General features: G+C 49.9%; 1 protein-coding gene across 1 annotated transcript in view; it reads left to right on the top strand.

The window, feature by feature from the left end:
- SORL1 (sortilin related receptor 1) overlaps positions 1 to 17,778 on the top strand; it is a 34,884-nt gene extending 17,106 nt beyond the window's left edge. Inside the window, exons 18-48 of the mRNA XM_042882359.1 lie at positions 252 to 383; positions 856 to 947; positions 1,604 to 1,850; positions 2,145 to 2,283; positions 2,538 to 2,711; positions 2,870 to 2,983; positions 3,384 to 3,506; positions 3,949 to 4,068; positions 5,573 to 5,695; positions 5,818 to 5,925; positions 6,231 to 6,365; positions 6,550 to 6,681; positions 7,356 to 7,490; positions 7,721 to 7,876; positions 8,154 to 8,303; positions 8,867 to 8,995; positions 9,931 to 10,057; positions 10,559 to 10,728; positions 10,979 to 11,091; positions 11,344 to 11,448; positions 12,217 to 12,289; positions 12,880 to 12,962; positions 13,240 to 13,336; positions 13,889 to 14,073; positions 14,558 to 14,677; positions 14,777 to 14,941; positions 15,666 to 15,840; positions 16,053 to 16,159; positions 16,316 to 16,508; positions 16,799 to 17,011; positions 17,630 to 17,778. Coding sequence (XP_042738293.1) covers positions 252 to 383; positions 856 to 947; positions 1,604 to 1,850; positions 2,145 to 2,283; positions 2,538 to 2,711; positions 2,870 to 2,983; positions 3,384 to 3,506; positions 3,949 to 4,068; positions 5,573 to 5,695; positions 5,818 to 5,925; positions 6,231 to 6,365; positions 6,550 to 6,681; positions 7,356 to 7,490; positions 7,721 to 7,876; positions 8,154 to 8,303; positions 8,867 to 8,995; positions 9,931 to 10,057; positions 10,559 to 10,728; positions 10,979 to 11,091; positions 11,344 to 11,448; positions 12,217 to 12,289; positions 12,880 to 12,962; positions 13,240 to 13,336; positions 13,889 to 14,073; positions 14,558 to 14,677; positions 14,777 to 14,941; positions 15,666 to 15,840; positions 16,053 to 16,159; positions 16,316 to 16,508; positions 16,799 to 17,011; positions 17,630 to 17,697 — 4,203 coding nt within the window. The 3' untranslated portion in view covers positions 17,698 to 17,778. The remainder of the gene's footprint in view (positions 1 to 251; positions 384 to 855; positions 948 to 1,603; positions 1,851 to 2,144; positions 2,284 to 2,537; positions 2,712 to 2,869; positions 2,984 to 3,383; positions 3,507 to 3,948; positions 4,069 to 5,572; positions 5,696 to 5,817; positions 5,926 to 6,230; positions 6,366 to 6,549; positions 6,682 to 7,355; positions 7,491 to 7,720; positions 7,877 to 8,153; positions 8,304 to 8,866; positions 8,996 to 9,930; positions 10,058 to 10,558; positions 10,729 to 10,978; positions 11,092 to 11,343; positions 11,449 to 12,216; positions 12,290 to 12,879; positions 12,963 to 13,239; positions 13,337 to 13,888; positions 14,074 to 14,557; positions 14,678 to 14,776; positions 14,942 to 15,665; positions 15,841 to 16,052; positions 16,160 to 16,315; positions 16,509 to 16,798; positions 17,012 to 17,629) is intronic.
- The last annotated feature ends 4,558 nt before the right edge of the window (positions 17,779 to 22,336 follow it).

The raw sequence follows: 22,336 nt of genomic DNA, 5'->3' as shown, positions 1-22,336 counted from the left end.
ACTTCCCACAAAATGTATGATTCTGGATGGTTTGATCCAGAAATGTTGGGATCTTTGGTTGAAAGCTGACAAATCGAGATGCTTTTGCTTCCTGTGGCATACACTGATGTGGATATCTTCAGAATTATTCCGTTTCCCATTTTTTTTCCTAGGGAAGTAGAAAATGGATATACACACGTGGTTGTGCTAACCTCAAGGCTGGGAAGGTTCTGCTTTTTTAGTCCTTTTTTTCTTCCTTTTTTTCCCTCTAGCGTCTTTGTCTCAATGGCAGCTCTGGGCAAGAAATAATCATAAGCACTGGGTTGGAAACGGTGGAAGCTTTGGCCTTCGAACCACTCAGCCAGTTGCTGTACTGGGTCAATGCTGGAATTCCCAAAATTGAGGTACAGTCACACCACCTGTGCTGCAGGGGGGACTGCCCCAGTGTGCCTTTGGGGTCCCACTGCTGGCTGCCAACCTGCTCCCCACACTGCTCTGGGTTCACAAAGCATCTCAGAATCATTTCTGTTGTAAAAAATATTCAGGATCACTAAGTCTAGCCATCAGCCTGCCCTGCTGAGCCCCATCACTAACCCATGTCCCTTAGTGCCACATCAGGACATCTCTTAAATACCTCCAACACTGCCCTGGCAGCTTGTTCCATTGTCCAGCCACCCTTTCCATGCAGAAACTTTTCCTAATAACCAACCTAAACCTCCCCTGACACAGCTGTTATCCACTGCCCCGCAGTGCAGCTCCTTGTGCCCATGGCACCTGTTTGATTGGGATAATATGATTTACTGCCACAGTTTTCATGCAGTTTCCCTCCATGCAGCCTGCATCCAGCACAGTCCTCTTCTTTTGATACAACTCCAGGTTGCCAATCCGGATGGAGACCTGCGTCTCACTGTCCTCAACTCCTCCATCCTTGAGCGACCCAGGGCCCTTGCGCTGGTGCCCCGAGAAGGGTAAGCAATGATCTCCCACCTGCAGTCAGATCCCTTCTACCATGCAGATCAAGCCCTCCCCTTCAATGCCACAGCCACACAAGAGGAACCAGGGGGAGATGCTGCATGGAAGGCTTATCGCAGATTCATGGAATGGCTTGGGTTGGAAGGGACCTTAAAGATCATCTAGTTCCAACCCCCTGCCATTGGCCGCTTGCCCCCAGCAGATCAGGCTGCCTAGGGCCCCCTCTGTAGCCTCATGTACCTCCAGGGATGGGGCATCCACAGATTCTCTGGGCAGCAGTTTCAGCGCTAGGAGGGAGCAATGAGGACCCCCATGCCATGATGCTGATGTCACACTGGTAGACTTGAGCTGCCTCTGGCTATGTGCACATGGCCAGCAGAGCATGACAACACCATCTCAGCATCCACTTCTGCAGCTCATGGCTAGGTAACCTCCAGCTGCACTCGTGCCCCACAGACTGCAGCTCTGTCAGCCTGCCTTCTGCTCGCAGATCCAGTGCTGTTCTCATTTGAATTGCAAAGAGCTCCTTTCCCCAAAGGCACATCTTTCAAGAGACAGGGAATGCAAAGCGTTCACGTCTCTGCTTGATAACCCGCTCCCTTGTGACAAGCTGTGCTGTTCCTGTTGCAGCTAAGCTCTTTGCCTGTTGCAGGCTGATGTTCTGGACGGACTGGGGAGACTCCAGGCCTGGCATTTACAGAAGTGACATGGATGGCTCCTCGGCTGCCTGCATCGTCTCAGAAGGTGTGCGGTGGCCCAATGGCATCTCTGTGGATGACCACTGGATCTACTGGACTGAGGCTTACATGGATAGGATTGAGAGGGTGGATTTCAATGGTTTGCAGAGATCTGTCATTTTGGACAGCCTCCCACACCCCTATGCCATCGCTGTATTTAAGGTATTGCTGCAGCCAGCCATTTCCACTTTGTCCACATTTCCATTGCATGGTGGGAGCACTTAGCACACTGGGTAGGTTTGGTGGGAAGGAGCTAGCACGTTGCTCACTCTATTTCTGCTCTGGACATGTTCCCCAAAATTCCTGCACCTAGCAACTCCTGCTTCCACTCCTGCTCAAATCCTAGTCCATGTCTTCCTCATTATCCTCCCCGTGGGTTGGGAGGGATTTGCACTCTGCTGCCCTGTGGCTGTGGGTGCTCAGGTGCTTTAGTACTTAGCAGTGTGTACCCTTCAGAACGAGATCTACTGGAATGACTGGTCACAGCTGAGCATCTTCCGGGCGTCCAAAACCAGTGGCTCAAGGATGGAGACGTTGGTCGGCCGATTAAATGGGATCATGGACATGAAAATCTTCTACAGAGGAAAGACGACAGGTAGCTAAGAGCACAAGATTGTCTTTGCTGGGGATATTGATCGAGGCATCCACCCCGTAGCTCAGGACACAGACCATGGCTTTCCATGCCAAGTGCTGTATGGGGTCTCTGAGCTGCATCACTATGATTGTCAGAGCACTTCCCTAGCCTGCAGAAACATGGGGCTGCAACCTCAAACTGGGATGGGGTTGGGATGGGGCTTCCTGCTTGCCTACAGCCCCTGTTGATGGTGTCCCCTTCCTCCCCGGTGCCAGGACGGAACGGCTGCATTGCCCACCCCTGCAGCTTGCTCTGTTTGCCCAAGTCCAACAATGGCCGGAGCTGCAAGTGCCCTGAGGGTGTTTCCAGCACCGTGCTGCCCTCAGGGGAGGTGAAGTGTGACTGTCCTCATGGCTACAGCATGAAGAACAACACCTGCGTGAAGGAAGGTAACACCAGGCTTGGTTCCTGCTGTTGTCGTTAGAGGTGGCAGCTTCTTCCATTGATGACCTTCCCAGCTGCCCTTGGAACAAGGAGTGCATCTGACATCCAAGAACAGGGCGTCATGCCTCACCCCAGCTTCTTTTTGTTTTCCCCTCTGCACCAGAAAACACGTGTCTGCCCAACCAGTACAGATGCTTCAACGGGAACTGCATCAACAGCATTTGGCAGTGTGACAACAACAATGACTGCGGGGACATGAGCGATGAGAAGAACTGCCGTGAGTGTCCCATGGTGGCATTTGCCCATCCCAGTTTAGATGTCTGCTGCATCGGCACTGCATCTGAGCTGATGTCCCGCTCTCCCTTTGTAGTCATGGGGAGCAAGAGGTGTTCAGAGTGCAGTTCCTGCCCTAGGAACTGAATCTCAAGTTGGCTGGGTGAGCTGTAGCCTGCAGTGTTTCCCCCTCTATCCTCTGCCGGGGACACATTGCTCCCAGTCTGCAAGTAGCAGTGAGGTGGGATGCCCTTAGTCCTGCTCCCCAGCTCTGACATGCACCTACACTAATAACCCTGCAAGCTGTGTTGAGCACCTCTCAGCTCCCCACTCTGCTTCACTCATGATGGATCGGCACAGTCCATCCTTCCAGCACCACCTTGACCTCCTCCTCTCCCCATCAGCCACCACTGTGTGTGATGCCGAAACCCAGTTCCGCTGCCGGGAATCGGGGACCTGCATCCCCCTGTCCTACAAGTGTGACCTGGAGGACGACTGCGGTGATAACAGCGATGAGAGTCACTGCGGTGAGCTGCTCTGCTGCATGCCTCCTCCTTCCCTGTCCTCATGTGAGGGACCAAAGCCTGGTGCCACTGCTGAGAGGTTGGGCAGTGCAGTGCTGCTCCAGATCCCCTTTGTTACTCCCAGCCAACAGCTGCCTCCTCCTATCACTGCAGGAGATGAGATGTTGCAGTGATTTCCCCCATCGCTGCAGTCTGGCAGGGAGGTTCTGTGCTGTTATCATCTTTCCTTGCTCCTTGGGCCCTCCCCTAACCCAAAGCCAAATATTTGGTTGAGATTAAAGGCTCTTCTTGGGCAGCCACCCAGCAGGCACATGGCCGCGTGGGCTGCTCAGTGTTGCTTCTGAACTATCAGCCTCCTCTCCCTTTTCAGTAGCCCGTGTGAAATTTTCCTCCTCTTTTCCCTAGGCCTCAAACTCAGCTGACAGCTGTCTGCGCTTCTTTGCAGATGCTCACCAGTGCAGAAAAGACGAGTTCAGCTGCAGCTCAGGGATGTGCATTCGACTTTCCTGGAGGTGTGATGATGACAATGACTGCAGGGACTGGTCTGATGAAGCCAACTGCACCAGTAAGCACTTTGTGGTGATCAATAACATATTGCCATCCCTCTTTATGGGCTCACAGCCTCTCCCAGTAGTGTTCAAGTTGTTGCATTGGAGGTGTTGCACTGGAGGAGTTGCGTTTGGTTGGCTTTGCAAGAGCAGTTTTGCACCAGTTTTGCAGCACTGGCTGCTCCCAACACATCCCCAGCAGCCCGAGGTGCATCATGGCACAGTGCCGGCTGTGCCTTTGAGGCTGTGCTGAATAGGGAAGTGGGACTTGGCTGCCAGGCAGCCAAAGAATCCTTGTGTTCAGAATGGGCTCCTTTGTTGCAGGCAGGCAACAGACAGGGCAGTGTGCACTGATCTCATTTCAGAGCCTGAACTCTGACCATTTTCTTGCCGTGAAGCACGTTGCAGAAAACTGACATTTCCTTCAGACTCAGTAATGGTGGAGAAGCTGCAAAGGAGAGGCAGGTTCAGCTTGGGAAGTGGTTCTTCTTCATAGCAGCCTTGCTGTTCTCAAGGGGTTTGGGAATGTAAAGCAACTGCCAAAAGGCACAGGGCTGTGTTGTAGAGCAATATGCAGGATAGGAGCTGGCCTTTGGGTGCTGAGCCCCTGGGGGATCACATCTGCTGTGCTGAGCTCCTGCATCCTCTATCCACAGGGCTAGATGTGCCTCCAGCACACGAGGTGCATAGCAATGCTCGGGGGGCTGTGGTCATTGGCACTCTGTGCACGTTGCTGTCTAAGGAGGTTTAATTTATATTGGTATCACTTATCTCTCGTGTGAGTTTCTCCAGAGAGAATTTCTCCTGGAACAGAACCTACTTCAAAAAGCATCTCGGGTTTGTAGAGCCTGAAGTTGAAATTATCTAAGAGGATCACAGTTATTTGAGAAACATTTCATCTGACTCTACTGGCTGTATTTATTGCTCTTATCTGAAATAATTACATTTCACACTGAATACTTAATAGAATATTACTGCCATGAAACTCAGGCATTTTGAAATATCTGCACGTGTCACAAACCAATGTGAAATTCACGAGCATGCCATTTAATTAAGCTGCAGGTTGCTTTTCTTGTTGATAACACTGAGTGCTCGCTTGGCTGGAGAGTGATATTTGTCTCTAAAGCAACGACACATGCTGGGCTTCAACCAGCACACCCTGCAGCAGATTCTTGGGTGAAAGAAGCCCGAGGGAGGCCCTGATCCCTTTGAAATTCCAAAGTTTTCTAATTTGCATTGGCCACACAAATAACTTTTGCCTGCCCTAATTCCAGACCATCTCCAAAGCTTCTGACCAGTGATTCCCCTACCCTGTGGTCCCCATACAGGGATCCTACACCCCACCAAGGTTCGCTTGCTGTCTGTGCCACTTCTTGCCATCCTAAGATGACCACAGCCGCATGTGCTGGCACACACCAAGGGTTGCGCTCAAAGAGCCTCCCGAATCTGGAGGGCGCAGCGGGTTTGTGAGCAAATATGGCACAGAGAGAAATGGACCCCTCCCTGCTCTGCTCCCATCAGTGTTCCGCACCTGTGAGGCCTCCAGCTTCCAGTGCCTCAATGGGCACTGCATCCCACAGCGCTGGGCTTGTGACGGCGATGCTGACTGCCAGGATGGCTCCGATGAGGACCCCACCATCTGCGGTACGTGTCTGCAAACCACGAGAGCTGCAGCCAACTCCCATCCCTTCCTATAGGGGTCAGGGGAAAGGGGATAGGGGCTGTGCTTTTGGTACTGAAAACTGGCAAAATGTACCTCATTTCAGAAAAAAAGTGCAATGGCTTCCAGTGCCCCAATGGCACCTGCATCTCAACCAGCAAACACTGCAACGGCATCACCGACTGCGCCGACGCCTCAGATGAGCAGGACTGCGGTGAGTGCTGGGGGCTGCTGAGAGGTGTGCCCATGGTGGGGTAACTGGTTGGTGCTGAGGAAATGGGCTGCTCCCTGAGCATCTGCAAAAGGCACATAAGAGGTGCTGCTTAAGGAGGATCGAATCCTCCCAGTGCCCGTGCCAAGCTGTGACGTGTTGTTGAGTGAGGACAGGCTGTGCAGGGCAGTTCACAGTCCATGAGATATGGAAATCTGGACCTTCACACATGTCTGTGCAAATGACAGTGGCCTTCCTGCAGGCAGTGCCTGCCATGGTGCCATCCACTCCTCCTGAACTTTCCCCAGAAATTCCCCTGTGCACCCGTTACATGGACTTCGTGTGCAAGAACCGGCAGCAGTGCTTGTCCCACTCCATGGTGTGTGATGGTGACATCCAGTGTGAGGATGGCTCCGATGAAGATGCCAACTACGCGGGATGCGGTGAGCGTGGTGTTGTGCATCTCAAGGCACTTTGTGCAGGGAGGGCTGGAGAGTGGAGACCACAGGTGTGGGGAGGGTACCACAAAGCTGCCGTGTCTCCTAAACAGTGGTCCTGCTGTGCTTTCAGAAGGCCATGACAGCTCCCCTCCAGCCCCATACTGACCTTTACTTTCCCCCCCTGCAGCCCAGGAGCCTGAATTCCACCGCACCTGTGACCAGTTTAGCTTCCAGTGTGCAAACGGGGTGTGCATCAGCCTGGTGTGGAAGTGTGATGGCATGGATGACTGCGGCGATTACTCAGATGAAGCAAGCTGTGGTGAGCAAACCTTCAAGGTCCTTGTCATTATGGCTTCTTACTCCTTTGGATACCAGGAGCACAGGGAACAGGCTCCATGTTCTTTGTACCTACCCATGCATCTATGTATGTGCGTGTACATGTGTGTGCACTGTTTTGTTTTCACTTTGCAATGTCGTGTGTGGGGATCAGCATCATTCTCTTTCTGCAGGTAGATTAGCTGCAGCATGCTGCACGTCTGACCTGTGGGCACATGTTGTGGTTGAGTGAGTCTGGTGGGACCATATTGCCTCCAGATTCCCAGCCCAAAGCAGACAGGCAGCTCACAGCCAAGTTCAATATTTATCAGTGTTCCCTGGGCAGCAGTAGGAGCTGTGCACAGCCAGGCAAAGCAGCTGTACCTTCATTGGAGAGCTGCAGGGCTTGCTTCTCTGCTTCTGCTGTGCTCTGTGTGAATTCTACTGCTGGTTCTGTGACTGTTGGTGCTGTTTGGCTGCACCCAGTGCACACACATTGTAACGTTGCCAACAGAGCAGTGATAGATGTGAGAAGTGGGGGAGTTGGAGAGGAAGAGAAAGGATCTAGCCCAAAATGCTGGGGGGGCTCTGGGGGGGATGCCCTGTTCTTGTACCTTGGCTGTGTTAGAGGCTGTTGAAATAGCGCTGGAGCTCAGAGAACTCTTCTCTCCTGGTCAGAAAACCCAACGGATGCCCCCAACTGCTCCCGGTACTACCAGTTCCAGTGTGGGAACGGGCACTGCATCCCCAACCAGTGGAAGTGTGATGGAGAGAACGACTGCGGGGACTGGTCGGATGAGAAGGAGTGCGAGGGTGAGGGTCCCTGATGCTGCACCGAGGCTGCATTCCAGCATCCTGCACCAGCTCTGGAGCTCTAAAAATCCCCCACGAATGGGCTGTGTGCATGCTCTCACACATCTTTACCTTCTGCCTGTCTGAAAATCCCAGTTGGGATCCAGATGCAGATAACACCACGTGTCTCGCCGTGCCTTCCCCGCTCCCTTCTGCTGGTGGGGCTCTGACACCCATCCGGTGTCTTTCAGGCTCCCCAGTCCTCCCCATCACCACCGCCATCCCTCCCACCTGCCTCCCCAACCATTTTCGATGCGGCAGCGGCGCCTGCATCACCAACAGCTGGGTGTGCGATGGCTACCGCGACTGCGCCGACGGCTCGGACGAGGACGCCTGTCCCACCTCCCGTAAGTATCCTCACCCCAATCCTCCTCTATCACGTCTGGGGACATAAAGGGGAGGGAGCAGGGGTGGCTTTTCAGCTCACACCCGCGCTAAAGGCTGCAGAGCAGTTGCTTTCCCAGCCCCCTGCAGTCAGCAGTGAGGATGGTTCAGGCAGCCCAGCTAGCTGCTAGATGGGAGGACATTGCCATCTAGTGGAACCGGGACCAATGCCATCTAGTGAAGTTGGGACAGCTGTCGGTGCTGCTGGGTTGGTTCTCTTCTCGCTTCTCCCACCCGCAGACCCCAATGTGAGCTCCAGCCCCCCAGCGCCACGCGGCCGCTGCAGCAGGGCCGAATTCGAATGCCAGCAGCTGCACAAATGCATCCCCAACTGGAAGCGTTGTGACGGCCGGCGGGACTGCCAGGATGGCACCGACGAGAGGAACTGCCGTGAGTGCGGGGCTGAGAGCATCTTGGCTGGTTCCATCTCTTGGGATGCTCTATGAGGGGATGGGAAGGGTTAATGCTGGTGGAATCCTGGCAGTAAAAATGGGCAAAAAGCCCCACATGCCAATGTTTTTTTTTTTTTTTTTTTTTTTTTTTTTTCCATTAGAAGTCCAGCTATTAGTTTTATAGAATCATAGTCCTTAGATTGGAAAATACCCATGGGATCATCAAGCCCAACCATGATGTAGCACTACAAGTCCAACCACGACCCAGCATTCCATATCCAACCATGATGTGACACTACAAGTCGACCAGTAAACCACGTCCCTAAGCACCATGTCCACACATCTCTTAAATACCTTCAGGGATGGTGACTCCACCACTTCCCTGCTGGGTCCTTCTGATGGTGGGTGTGATCATGCCAGAATACGCAGCAAAGTGGAGATAGGGCTGTTAATGGCACTCTGTGCTCCATCCATGCGTCATTCCTGCTTTTATGCCAGCACCCAGCCCGATTCCTGCAGGGACCTTCTCTGCACTGAGCCCTGCAACTTTTCTGCTTGCAGCAACGCACAGCTCGCTGTCGTGCCCCCAGGGCTTCCACTGTGAGGATGGGGAGGCCTGCCTGCTGGTGACTGAACGCTGTGATGGGTACCTGGACTGCTCCGATGGCAGCGATGAGAGGAACTGCACAGGTGAGCTGCAGCCTGACCCACCTCCCTGCTCTGTATTCTCATGCACGTGAGCTCTCCTGCATGCACAACTTTTAAGTCACAGACCCTGGATATAGCATCATGTCCAGATTGCTTCTTTGCCCATTCTTAACCAGCTGGGACAAACTTGCCAGCCAGCTTCTGCACTGAGATTTTGTGCTCCAACAAACTTCAGACACACAAACCAGCTTTAGGATGAAAGGGAGCACGGCTGTCCATTTCACATGGCCCATGGGTGAAGGGACTGTCCCCAGCCCTGTGCTCCTTTATATGGTGACCCAGCTTGCACCTCTCCACTGTCACCCCTGGGCAGATGACCATGATCAGTTGCTGCCTGTGTGCAGCCACGAGGTTCAGCATGGTCCTACTGACCTGCTCAGGGCTTGAGCATCAGCCAGGTTTTAGTGCTTTAATTAAATATGGATTGGGAGAGGTTGGGGGAAGGCACTGCTGAGATTTGTGGGAAATGAACACCCCAGGAAAACCATCTGTTTTCCCCTGGAAATCTGCACCAGGGCTCTGCCCTGCTTCCCAGCCTCAGCTTTGGAATGCAAGATGTGACACCATGCAAAGAGGGGCCTGGTGGGGAATCTGTCATAGCCCAGATTCATCACACAAGCAGGAGAGTGACTTAGCCTGCATCAATACACTTCTGAAATGTTGATAAAGAGTATTTTGTCAGCAGACATGATTTGTATTTCTTTGGGTAACAGCAGCACAAAGGCAATCACAAAATGTTCTGGGGAGAAGCAGGAGCATCAGGGTTACGTTCCTACTCTGCATTGCCCACCCCACCTACATTACACCCCTCATCTGCACAGTGCCAATGCTCCCTCCATGGATTGGCAGTGGAACTGAACTCCTGTTCTGGGCAAAAGGCTGAATTCTCTCCTGCAGCCTGACTCTCTCTGTTGTAGATGACACCATTGTGTACAAGGTACAGAACCTGCAGTGGACGGCTGACTTCTCTGGTGCCATCACCCTGACATGGGCTCGGCCAAAGAAGATGTCCTCGACCTCCTGTGTCTACAACGTGTATTACAGGTACCCCACTGCCTCACTGTGATCAGCACATGTGTTTACAGCAAGGCCCCGTGCTGAATCAGATTTCAAAAGGCAGAGCTTTGCAATCTATTTCTAGTTGGAAAATCTTCTAATGCTTCGTTGCAAAGCAGCCCCAAAATAGCTGCAGCTAGGGGACCTTTGTGAAAAGCTCTTTGTTTCCTTCAGATTGTTTACTCTACAGAAATGTGGGCATATTGGGTGTTCTGTTTCTGCTTGGGTCTTGTCTTTGTGGGACTGCTAACAATGAGAACAAAGTCAGGAAATTAGAGCACAGCAGTGAGAGCAAACCTCAGAGGATAGTGATGGTGCCAGTGAGGCACCGAGCTACACTTAGTTCAGACTTTGAAACAGCTTCCCAAGCTGGTGGTGGGCTTTGCTGCTCAGAAAACTAAGCAGCAAGCTCTTAAAATACAAAGAGATTACATGTCCCCCTCTGTCACTAAGTATATCCCTGACCAAAGGGGTTTGAATCTCGTGCAGGATGGTTGGAGAAAGCATCTGGAAGGTTCTGGAAACGCACAGCAACAAAACCAGCAGCGTGTTGAAGGTTCTGAAGCCTGACTGCACCTACCAGGTGAAGGTGCAGGTGCAGTGTCTCAGCAGAGTCTACAATACCAACGACTTCATCACCCTGCGGGTGCCCGAAGGACGTAAGCGGAGCTGTGTGGTTTCAGCTGGAGCTTGGGTTAAGGAAGGGGTTCAAAAAAAGCAATGAACCAGCACACCTAGCATCCTGCTATCACCAGAAGGGTTCATTGGCCGAGTGAGGGTTGAGCAGGGCTTGGGGGCACACCAGAAGACAATGTCTAAGCTCTGCTTTGTTGGCAGACCCTGCCCTCCTATTTCTGCTCCTCAGGTGACAGCTGTGACCAAACCTAATGCTTGTGCTTCTCTCCCCAGTGCCGGATGCTCCCTTTAACCTCCAGTTGGCCCTCAAAAAAGAAGCTGAGGGGGTGGTGGTGTGCAGCTGGAGTGCCCCTGTGAACGCCCATGGCCTCATACGGGAATTCATTGTGAGTCCAGCTGCTGTTCTGAGCACAGCCATCTGCAGGGGGCTGGAGGGACATGAACGGGGTATTTAGTGGAGCAGATCTGCTGAGAGCAACGCTGTGGGGCTGTAGACAGCAACACAATCCTCAAAACCATAATTTTCTTTCTGGCTTCTTTTCTAAGCTTGATTAATTCTTTTTGCTGACATTTTGGCATAGAAAGATCTACAGAATTGTTGACACTGGAGTCCTCATCCCCAGTTTTGGTGCTTCTAGGTGGAATACAGCAGCAGTGGTTCCAAGGAGTGGTCATCCCTTAGAACCACCAAGAACTACACCGAGATCAAGAACTTACAGGTCAACACATTGTACACAGTTCGGGTGAGTATCTTCAGAGCTCAGTCTATAGGAGAGCTCTGCACGACCTCTTACTGTTTGCTAGGCAGTTTTAGTCTTGTGCAGCCAACTAATTGCTGAAAAAGTATGATGTTAAAATCCAGCCTTTTAATGTCAGCCCTCAGTGGAGTGCTGGCATTTGCGCTGACAGTGTGTATAGATTTAAGACCAGAGTTGTGCCCCTTGATTCATTCCTCCACCCAAGTGTCCTGGCTGTGTTATGAAACCTATGCTACCAATTGCCCATTCCAGTGTCACTGCAACTGCTCCAGATCTGGGGCAGAGATAAATTTGCTCCTGGCTGAATGACTGCAAAGAGCAGCAGGTAGGTGTGGAGAAGGCACACACGTAGGAGAGGTTGGGTGATTGATCGATAAGAAGTGAAAGCATGCCAGCCCTGAGGAATGTATGCTGCCAGTGTCCACGTGCAGGATGAGCATGAGTACCTGTGGATACAGGCATGATTCTTACCTACGCTGGGGCTGATCCATTCTGTTCCATGGTTACAGGATCTTACAAGAGAGCAGTTATCTGCAGAGCCCCTTCCTCCATTTAGACTCTTTAAAGTACTTCAAGTAGACTGCTTTATCTGTGTAATAAGCATTTTATTGCCAAGTAATTTAGCTATTGTTTGCTTCAAAGTCCTTTTCCCTGAGCTCCACCGTGTCCGTAACCTTGCTCTCACCTCGCTCTGTTTGCATCATGTATGGCTGGTGACATTCATTCACATTAACTGACCATCTCATCTGAAAGGTTGCTGCGGTGACCAGTCGAGGAGTGGGAAATTGGAGCATCTCTAAATCCATAACCACCATAAAAGGCAAAGGTGAGTGCTGTTATTCCAGTAAATGTTGCTGTGCATTGCTCAAAGGTGGACTGCCATTGACTCATGTAGGTCCTACACTGGGCTAGGCAGGATGCTCCTCCACCAGCTCTTCCAGCATCACTCATTGAGAGAATGCTTGCTAATTATCTTCTTGCTTTGTGGTTGTGATGGTTGCTGCATTTCATGTAGATTAGACCACTGAAAGACTACTGAGGCTCCCAGAAACTGTTGCAGCGTTGCAGTTGACAGTAGGTAAACCCAAACAACACGATAAATTGTTTCCCTCTGAAGTGCTGTTTGATAAGCCTTTTGAAGTCATTTGTATTCCTGACAAGACTTTTTCCTAGTCTATATTCTGATGTCAAAATTGTCTGCTTTCTAGTTTGTTAGATAAAAGTGCACGCTCACGGCGTTGACAAAGAAAGGAAAGAAAACATCATGCTACTAAAAATGCAGAATGCTTGCTTGTGTGAAATGTGGGAGTACCTGATCATTGGAGATAGTTGGAAAGCAGAGGTAGACGAGCCATCAGAACTTGCTATGAAGTTTCTTGGGATTGCAATAACAACCACTTCTCCCTTTCCTTCCAGTCATTCCTCCACCTGTCATACGCATTGAGGGCTACACTGAGGACTCCATAAGCTTCAGTCTAAAAATGAATACTAATATCAAGGTAAAATTCTACTCTTTACTTCTGAAACATCAGCAACAGAAAGGTTGGATAAGTAGTAAATACTGGATGGGATAAGCTATCACCCAGTTTAGTACTGCCATCATATTTTGAAACTAATTATTCCATTCCCGCTTATTACTTGCTACTCATCAGCTTTCCCAGCTCTCTTAATTACTATGGAAAATATGACTTAAAGACAGAAGTGATGACTCTTTCACTGCATCCAAAATAGCTGAACTTATGTCAGTTCATATCGTGTGCCATCGCTGCTTGACAGGTCAGCGGTTACGTTGTCAACATCTACTGGACATTTGATGCACACAGGCAGGAAAGAAGAACTCTGACCATAGAAGGAGAAAAGTCAGTCCAAAAAGGTAAGTTGTTTAGATGTAAAGTTTTGCTTTGGTCACCCCCCCATATGGAGGGTTTTACTGACAGCTACAAGGTTTTCCTTTTTGTCACTGCAGTTCAGCTGAGTATGTTAAGAGAAAATCCTGGGAGGACAGACTGGTAAAACTCTGGTCTCTCTTCTTAGCAGTTTTCAAGCAGATTTGGGATTTATTCCCCAGAGCTGCACTGGCCTTTTCTCATCACAGGGATTTTGTTTATTGATTCTGCAAAAAAGTCAACGGTTTATTGGGCTTGTCTACAGTGTGTGTCCCTGTTAATCAGCTTTATTTGGGGTTTGGAAGAATAACTAGCATGCACAGTCAAGATTTGGGAAAGCATCCCAACATGGGCAAGCAAGGCTAGCTTAGATACCCAGGTGATTCTGTGCAAAAGAAACTAATCAGAATGAAGGACAACACATAGCAAGAGAGAGACAATCCTGTCTGAGACCATTTAGTGCTGCTGGCCATTTCCTGATGCTTCCACCATATAGTACTGTGCATCACCTAACAGTGTGAATCTCTCTCCTTGCTCAGTGGCCAACCTGACAGCTCAAACCCCGTATGAAATCTCTGCTTGGGCTAAGACAGAGCTGGGTGACAGCCCTCTGTCTTTTGTGCACGTTGTGACCAGCGGGACGAGACCCATCCCACCAAGTCTCAAGGCCAGGGCCATCAACCAGACAGCAGTGGAGTGCACCTGGACCGGACCGAGGGATGTTGTAAGGCCCTGAGGCTCTCCTTTCTCACTCACTGGGATGGGGTCTGACTCAGAGCTTAGAAAAAAAAAAGAGGCATTTTAGAACGGGATTGTTTGTTGGGGCTGAGTTCAAAAACCCTGAAAAATTTCTGGTAAAAAAATGTAAGGAAAAGTGCTTGCTGCCACTACCATACCGGCACAGAAAGGCTTTTTGTTGTTTGTTGGTTGAACTGCTGTTGCATAGAAAAGTGGCTGAAACACAGATAACGTCATGATGCTCTCGTGGCCTTCTAACTGATGGATGTGTTGTCAGAGGTGGGAGCAGGTTCCTCAGATGAGGACCTTAATCAAAGGAGAGTGCTGCTGAGCAACCTGGTTGGCAGACCAGAGCTAAACTTGAGCCCAGGAGGAACAAATCCCTAAAGAGCAGCAGCTCACCATGGTTTGGGTGGGAGCTCTGTGCCGTGACAAGCTTTGTACCATCCCTCTTGTCCTCTCCTCTGCAGGTCTATGGCATCTTCTACGCCACGTCCTTCCTGGAGCTCTACCGGAGCCCTCACAGCACCACCACAACCTTCCACAATGCCACCGTCATCGTGCAGCGGGACGAGCAGTACCTGTTCTTGGTAGGCTGCTTTTCTGATCCCCTCCCACCCACACGATGGGCTCGGGTTTGGCACCAAAGCCTGAAGGCACCGCACTAACTGCTGGGTCGTCCCTTCAAGGTCCGTGTGATGTCTCCCTACCAAGGGCCACCATCTGATTATGTCGTGGTGAAGATGATCCCCGACAACCGGCTTCCCCCGAGGCACCTCCATGCAGTGCTCACAGGCAAGACCTTCGCCGTCATCAAGTGGGAATCTCCCTACGATTCACCTGACCAGGACATGGTAGGACCTCAGAGCCAAAGCCCCGATTCACAGACAGATCCCTGCCCCACCATTGACTTACCCCTCCTAAGCTGGTCCCCAGCAAAGGCTCAAATCTGGTTTAATGATGGTGGAAACCCTGAGAAGGCACAGACTTGCATTGCATGTCTGCTCATTGATAAATGCAATCTGCAATTTTCCTTCTGCCCTTATCATAGAGTCATTAAGGTTGGAAAAGACCTCTCAGATCACCAAACCAAGTCCTAACCCATGCCCACCGTGCCCACTGACCATGTCCCCAGGTGCCACATCCCTGCTGTTCAGGAACATCTCCAGGGACAGTGACCCCAACCGCCTCCTTGGGCAGCTGTACCGCTGCATCACCATCCTTTTGGAGAAGAAGCTTTTCCTAACATCCAACCTGAACCTCCCCTGGTGCAAATGAAGCCCTTTACCTTTTGTACTATACTACTTACCAGGGAGAAGAGATCAAGCCCCTCATCTGGGACACAGATCCCAGCAACTGCATTTTGTCTATCTGTAAATAACCATCTCAGGCAGGGCTCCAGCTTGTCCAGCAAGGGGCTCAAAGTCTGTCTATCTGCCAGCCTTCTGTAGAGCACAGGCATGGCTTAATGCCATTTTTACCCCCCAGTCTGATGTCCTGACATTGCATGAGATTGCTAGTGAGTCTGCAGGAAAGTGAGATCTGTCATTCACTGTGCCTGCCTTTTCTCCCCTTCAGTTGTACGCTGTTGCAGTTAAAGATTTAGTAAGAAAAACAGATAAAATCTACAAAGTGAAAACACGGAACAGCACGGTGGAATACACCATTAAGAAACTCGAACCAGGAGGCAAATACCACGTGATTGTTCAACTGGGAAACATGAGCAAAGAATCCAGCATGATGATTAACACAGGTAAAGGAAGAAGTATTGAAATGCCATCCTACTGTAAAACCCACCAGCAGATCCTATCAGCCATACCCTCCCTTCCAGCACAGCCTGCACTGTGCTGACAAATAAAGCCCCCCCACCCCTTTTGGAAGTGCCCCCCTTGCTGCTCCTCAACCTGAAAACGAGTAGCACTGCTAACCAAACCTAACCTTCCTGCTGTTTTCTCTCATTTGCAGTTCCACTCTCTGCACCAGATGCCTTAAAAATTATAGCAGAAAATGACCACATTCTGCTCTTTTGGAAGAGTTTGGCATTAAAGGAAAGCAATTTCAATGAGAGCCGGGTAAGGGGCACTCTCCCCCATCCTACAGGTAGCATTTCATTAATGCTGAGAGCAGAGTTGCTTGCAGGGCTCCTGACATTACCCTGTCAATACAACAGGATGCTCTGCTCTCTGAGCGTCCCTGCTGAGCTGTGTTGTTGTTTTTGCCCCACTCAGGGTTACGAGGTTCTCATGTTTGATAGCCTGCTGAACCGCACGGCCTATCTTGGGAACACCACCGAGAACTTCTTCAAAGTTTCCAACCTGAAGATAGGTCACAACTACTCCTTTGCAGTCAGGGCCAGGTGTCTGTATGGTGGGCATATGTGCGGGGAGCCGGCCACACTTCTCTATGATGAGCTGGGAGCTGGTAAGTCACTGGCACAGCCCCCTCTTCCTCCACGAACACTACTAACAAAAGCCTCAAAAATGGACCCAACAGGAGATAGTGAAGTATTATACAGATGGCCACTTGGTGGCTTTGCATCCTAGCAGGTCTGAATAGGAGAAACCATCCTGAAGTCATAGGATGGAAATATTAGCAAGTTGGATGCATTTGGGTTGGGTTTGTTCCACCAAAACCCTCAGGACACTGCTCAAGTAGCAGCGAGAGAAATGTCATATCGGTTACAAGTGCTTCCCTGCCTCCCTGCTCTGTAGGTGGAGACTCCTCTGAATCTCAAATAGGCAGATCCACTGACGTGGCTGCCATTGTGGTCCCCATCCTGTTCCTGCTGCTGGTGGCCCTGGGGGCTGGCTTCGTGGTGCTCTACACGAGGCACCGCCGGCTGCAGAGCAGCTTCACCGCCTTCGCCAACAGCCACTACAGCTCCCGCCTGGGCTCGGCCATCTTCTCCTCAGGGGACGACTTAGGTATGTAGAATCAAAGAGTTGTACAGTCATTGAGGTTGGGAGAGAGCCTTAGGATCATCAGGTCCAACCATCAGCCTAGCATAACTTTTGGGGTCATGCATTGGGATCTCAGGTACTCCAGATCAGCAGATGACCTAAATCCTTCATCATGCTTTGGGACATCTTTAGTGTAAAACTCCTTATGGGTGTGATCTGATTCTAAGAGTATAGACCTATCTCAGGATTGTGTTGTTAGCAGCTTCACTTAAACACCCCCTACTAATGAAAATTCATTAAATCCTGGGCATCACAAATACAACAACTGGTAAGAGCAACATGCTGATGCGCTACTTTTGGGGCCAGTTCAGCTGCGTCTCACAGAATCATAGAATCATTCAGGTTGGAAAAGACCTCTCAGATCCCCAAGGCCAACCCCAACCCATCCCACTGCCCACTGCCCACTGCCCACATCCCTCAGTACCACATCCCCACATTTCCTCATCGCTTCCAGGGATGGTGACCCCACCACCTCCCTGGGCAGCTGTGCAGTGCAGCACCACTCTTTCAGAGAACATTTTGTTCCTGATATCCGACCTGAAACCAAGGGCAGTGTAAAAGAGCTCCGGGTTTGTTTTCCAGGAGATGAGGATGACGAAGCTCCCATGATAACTGGATTTTCAGATGATGTCCCCATGGTCATCGCATGAAGCGCGCTTCTGACTGTAAAAACCAAATGGTGTAAATATTTTATTTGATAAAAATAGTTGATTGTTTATTTTAAAAATGCACTTTGAGTTGCAATATGTTATTTTTCTATGGGCCAAAAAATTTAAGAAACACTTTGTAGTAATCAACTGTGAATTGCAAACTAGTTTGGTTTAGTAACAAATTGCTTTGATTTAACATTGATTTAGTCTTACAAGGCTATGCTTGCTGGGCATGCTTTTAAGTCTGTGAGATATTTTCCGTTGACTAAATTGGCTACTCAATTTATTTTTCTAAGACGAGAATAAATTTATTTTAAAAAAATTCAGGAGATTATATATGTAGAGAGAGATAAGTAATATAGTCCCTGAAGGTTTTGCTTTTACTTAAAAAAAAAAAAAAAATCCTTTGGACTTTGTTTTATATGAAAGAATTTTTGTTGTGTTAATTTATTGGGAAATCTGCTCGAGAACAGATTTCTGAAGCCGTCAGACGTTGTACACATTCTTGTGTAGAACATGTGCCACTTTATCTTGCGAGGCAGTAGTATCTTGGCATCCCCACCATTGTTCTTGCCATAAGAACAGCAATCCTTAGTTCTACATATTTTTCCCCTTGTTCAAAGCCAGTCTCTCAGCAGTGGCCGACCTGCTGGCTGGGATGTAATCCGTCTGTAATTCATGTCAGTGTGACAAATTGCCACCACCTTAGCACGTTGTTCCCAGGAAAGCTTTCCCTGTGTTGCTGCTCGAGGTGTGAGGATGTTGGAGGGGTGGAAGTGGGACCTCCACCAGCTCTGCAGCCACAGAGCTGCAGGTACCACACATCTCCACCCGTCTCGCAGCAGGCGTTGCTTTCCTTCATCACCATTTCCTACAGGTAGCTGCGGTTGCACCTTCTGCTTCTGAATAACATATCTATAATATATCCCTATCACTCATGGTGCCACACGTGCTGTAGCCATAATACTGGCTACAGAGCAGTAGAAATGTCTCTTTCCTGTCGTTGAAGTTATTGTTTTGGTGAATCTCCCCTCCAACCCCACTACTTGCCAACCCAAGAGCGCGATACGAGCGGGTGCCCACGGCTCACGCACGGCCATATTCTATATATGCAAAGCCCAGGAGCTCCGTGCCAGTGCAAGTAGAGCACGCTGTCTTGTCACACCTGTTCCTTGGTTTAAACCAAAAAGTATTTTTGCTGTGTAAATTGCAGTCTTCCTACAGATGAAATGAGAGAGGCCAACTATGTTTTGATACGCAACCGACCCGTTTAATTTCATTTACAGAAGATGTATGAAACGTTGAGGTTCTGTAGGGTTTGATATGCTATAGAAATACTGACTCTATTTTTAATTACTGGTGTTCTCATTCCCAGTGACAGATTTCCTCCCCTAGAGTTGGGACCAAATCACAACCAGATTTTAGGAGCAGCAGCAAGCTGGCCAAGTTGCAATATTTTTACCATGTTTGAGGGTCAGGTGCTGTTCTTGGGCAAAAATCTCGAGTAGATCGACCCAGCTTGTGTATCTCAAGTTGTCTGAAGTGACAGCTGCAGGGAGAGCAGACCCTGACCCAGAGGCAAAACGATCCTACATAGATATAAATCAGAAGATTTATTATATTTCTGCAGGGATGGGGGAGGCTGAAAGCAGAGTTTAAAAGCGTTGCATCCCTTCCTCGTTAAGCAGATATTAATTCTGGCACTGGTATCCGAGAACTGCAGTGTGGTATCCCAGAAGGTGGTACCCTCAGAGAGTGAGTAATGGCTAAACTCTGCTGCTCTGCTCCCCTGGGGAAAACTGCTTGAGGGAGGGCTGCAGAAGGTGGATGCCAAAGGGGAACCTTGAAGCCACTTTGCATTCTGCAGCAATCCCTTGGCTGGATGCTTTCGGCTGGGATGGGTCACCTCTGGCTGCAGTGAAAGGCTCCTTTGTGCTGCGATGCTGTGAGCGCTGCCAGGAGGCGGTCTGCTGGAATACCATGTTCCAAAAATGTCCCCAATGCAATGCAGGGAGGGCTTGTGCAGTGCAGCCCTTGCCTTTGTGCAGAGCTCCTGCACCTCTGCTTGCTGCACTGCAACATGTGGGGCGCTCCCTCACAGTGCAGAAATCCCCTCTGTGCTCTCAGCAAAGCAACTTTACAGGGCTAGTGTATTTTATATATAAATAGAGAAGTCTAAGCTCCAGGCAGGGAATGGGCAGGATAGATGCAATTCTGGGCAAATTGTATATTTTTATGAACTTTTGAAGCACGGAATCTTGTTCACAGAGATGTATATGGGGTGGGAGGGTTCTGGTATACATATGGTACATGGATGTGGATGCATATTTTGTTCCTTTTTGTTTTTTTTTAGTAGCTTGATGCAATGGGACATGAATCCTTTCCCTTTTGGGAGGTGGCCTGGGTTGACCTGATGGGAACCCAGAGAAATGTTGGGATCTGTGACGAGAAAAAGGGTATTGGAGGCACAGGGGCTGGCAGGAACTTCTGGTACCCGTGTTTGAGCCCACTGCAGATGCTGGCTGGTGTTCTTAAGTCCATTTGAACAACAAACTGAGGCTGTAAAGGTCCTTCGTGTTCTCAGGTCAGAGTGACGTCACAAAATGTGAAATCTTTTTGTCGAGGCAGACTTCAGCAGTTCAAAGGTAAAACTCCATTCGGGAGAGACCCAAATGGCATTTCCCGAAACAACTTTCAATGTCCTTCAAATGGACTTCAGAACAGGCAGGGTAGCATGGAGTTATTTACTCTGGGATCCACGCAGCTCTTGGTACAGCCCTAACAGTGACAGCCCTGGGGTGGGCTCCAAGCAGCCTGGTGAGGTTTGTAGTAGCATCCACTTCTAATCAGGTTCCTTGAGTGATGTGTAATACTGTACTGTTGGAATTGCTACTCTGTCTCTTTTTTTTTTTTCCTCTCCATTCACTGATTTCTGCTGTGTTGTTATTGCACAATTTTGAAGGAATTTTTTGTCTGGTTTTTTTTTTCTTTTTTTTTTTTTTTTCTCCCGCCCCCCACTTAATAATAAAAATGGACTGGGTAAATAAAACAGCTCCTGGTTTCCAAAATCATTATCGAGCCTTTCACGCAATAAAAGGCAAAGCGTTCCCCTGAACCAGCTTTCTGCATCCATGTTGCACAAGATGCCACTGCTTTCCTATTGCTGTTGGCAAGCACACCTGACACCCCAGCAGCTACAGGCAAAGCAGAGTTACGACTCACAGAGAGGTAATGAGCAGGCAGCAGTCTCTTCACACATACCTCATGCTTTAACCTACATAATTAGAAAGGCAACATGTGAGCACGGTGGACTTCGCTGAGGCACGCAAGCATCTTAAGTGTTGCACTTCATTAGTGTTTAGCTTAAGGCAACGTTAACAAACAGCCGTTCCTTCCTCCCCGTTTGCTTTCTTCCTCATGAATGAAGCTGACTTTTCCCTGTCGCTGCTGAAACAGATCGCTCCCCCTGGAGGTACGAGAAGCGACACCTCGTTCCCATGCACCCACTTCCCTCTCCATGGCAGCCAGGTGCATGGTGAGGACAGAGACATCTCCAGCCAGCACCCTGATGGAGCTGTGGGTGTCCCTGTTCTTTGCAGTAGGGTTGGACCAGGTGGCCTTTAAAGGTCCCTTTCCAACTCAAAGGATTCTAAGCTGCTATGACTGCAGAAGCCCTTCCCAGTGGGGGTTAAGCATTTCACAAATAGATGCACTCTGATGCTGAGTGAGTGCAGCTGAAGGTCTGGCTCACTGCTCCTCTTTTGAGTAAGCAACCCGAGTTCCTCGTGCCAGACTCCTAAACGGTTATGTTTAGCCTTTCTCAGCAGGAAAGATGAAATAACCGAGGATATTTCACGGCAGAACGCAAGCTGGAATTTAGGATGGGGAGCCAAGAGCTCCTAGATAGCCCAGCCCCTCCTTTAAGGAGCGAAGGGACGGTCTGTGGGAAGGAAAGAGCTGTGCTCACCATCCATGCTAACCATCACAGCCCTGCCACAAGCTCCTCAACCTGCCAAATGTTGAGACAAGAAAAACGGCAGCCCAGGCTCTTCTAAGGCACATGTTTCTTACTTCCCTGTGAATTATCAGCACTCAGAAGCCCACATCCTCCAGATCCTCATGGCTGAGTTCACCCAGTGCCTGGAAGCATTACCCTGCCCGGGTCCTGACCTCCTATTTGGTGTGAGCACCTGCCTGGGGCTGTCTGGAACTCATCCCACTTCTTCCCAGATGGAGGATAATGACGACTAGACAGCCACGGAGGGAAGAAGGCCAGGAGGACAGCCAGTGAATGGGGAGTGGGGCTGTGAGCTGAGTGGCAGTCAAATAAACACACCCTGAAGCTTGCTGCCACCTGACACCGTCTGTGCAGGAGGGCAATGTGTTTTAGGGACAGAGAGTCAGAGGCAAAGGTGGACAAAGTATGGCATTCCCATTGCCCAACTTCACAGCTCCAGGAGCCAAGGAGAATGTTGACTTTCCCTGGATCTCTCTGTTGCCTGTGGAGGGAAGCAGACACCCTCTGAGAAAGAATTCACAACCTGATCCAGCTGCACTCAACATTTTTTTGGCACGTTTTCATTCCCATCTGACTGTGAGAACGGCTTCTTGAGCACTTTGCATTACCCCAACCCTGAGA

Source organism: Lagopus leucura, unplaced genomic scaffold (genome assembly GCF_019238085.1).
Source record: "Lagopus leucura isolate 7727_CA_CO unplaced genomic scaffold, USGS_WTPT01 Super-Scaffold_100034, whole genome shotgun sequence".
Taxonomy (NCBI): domain Eukaryota; kingdom Metazoa; phylum Chordata; class Aves; order Galliformes; family Phasianidae; genus Lagopus; species Lagopus leucura.
This window is presented reverse-complemented; position numbering and strand designations above follow the sequence as displayed.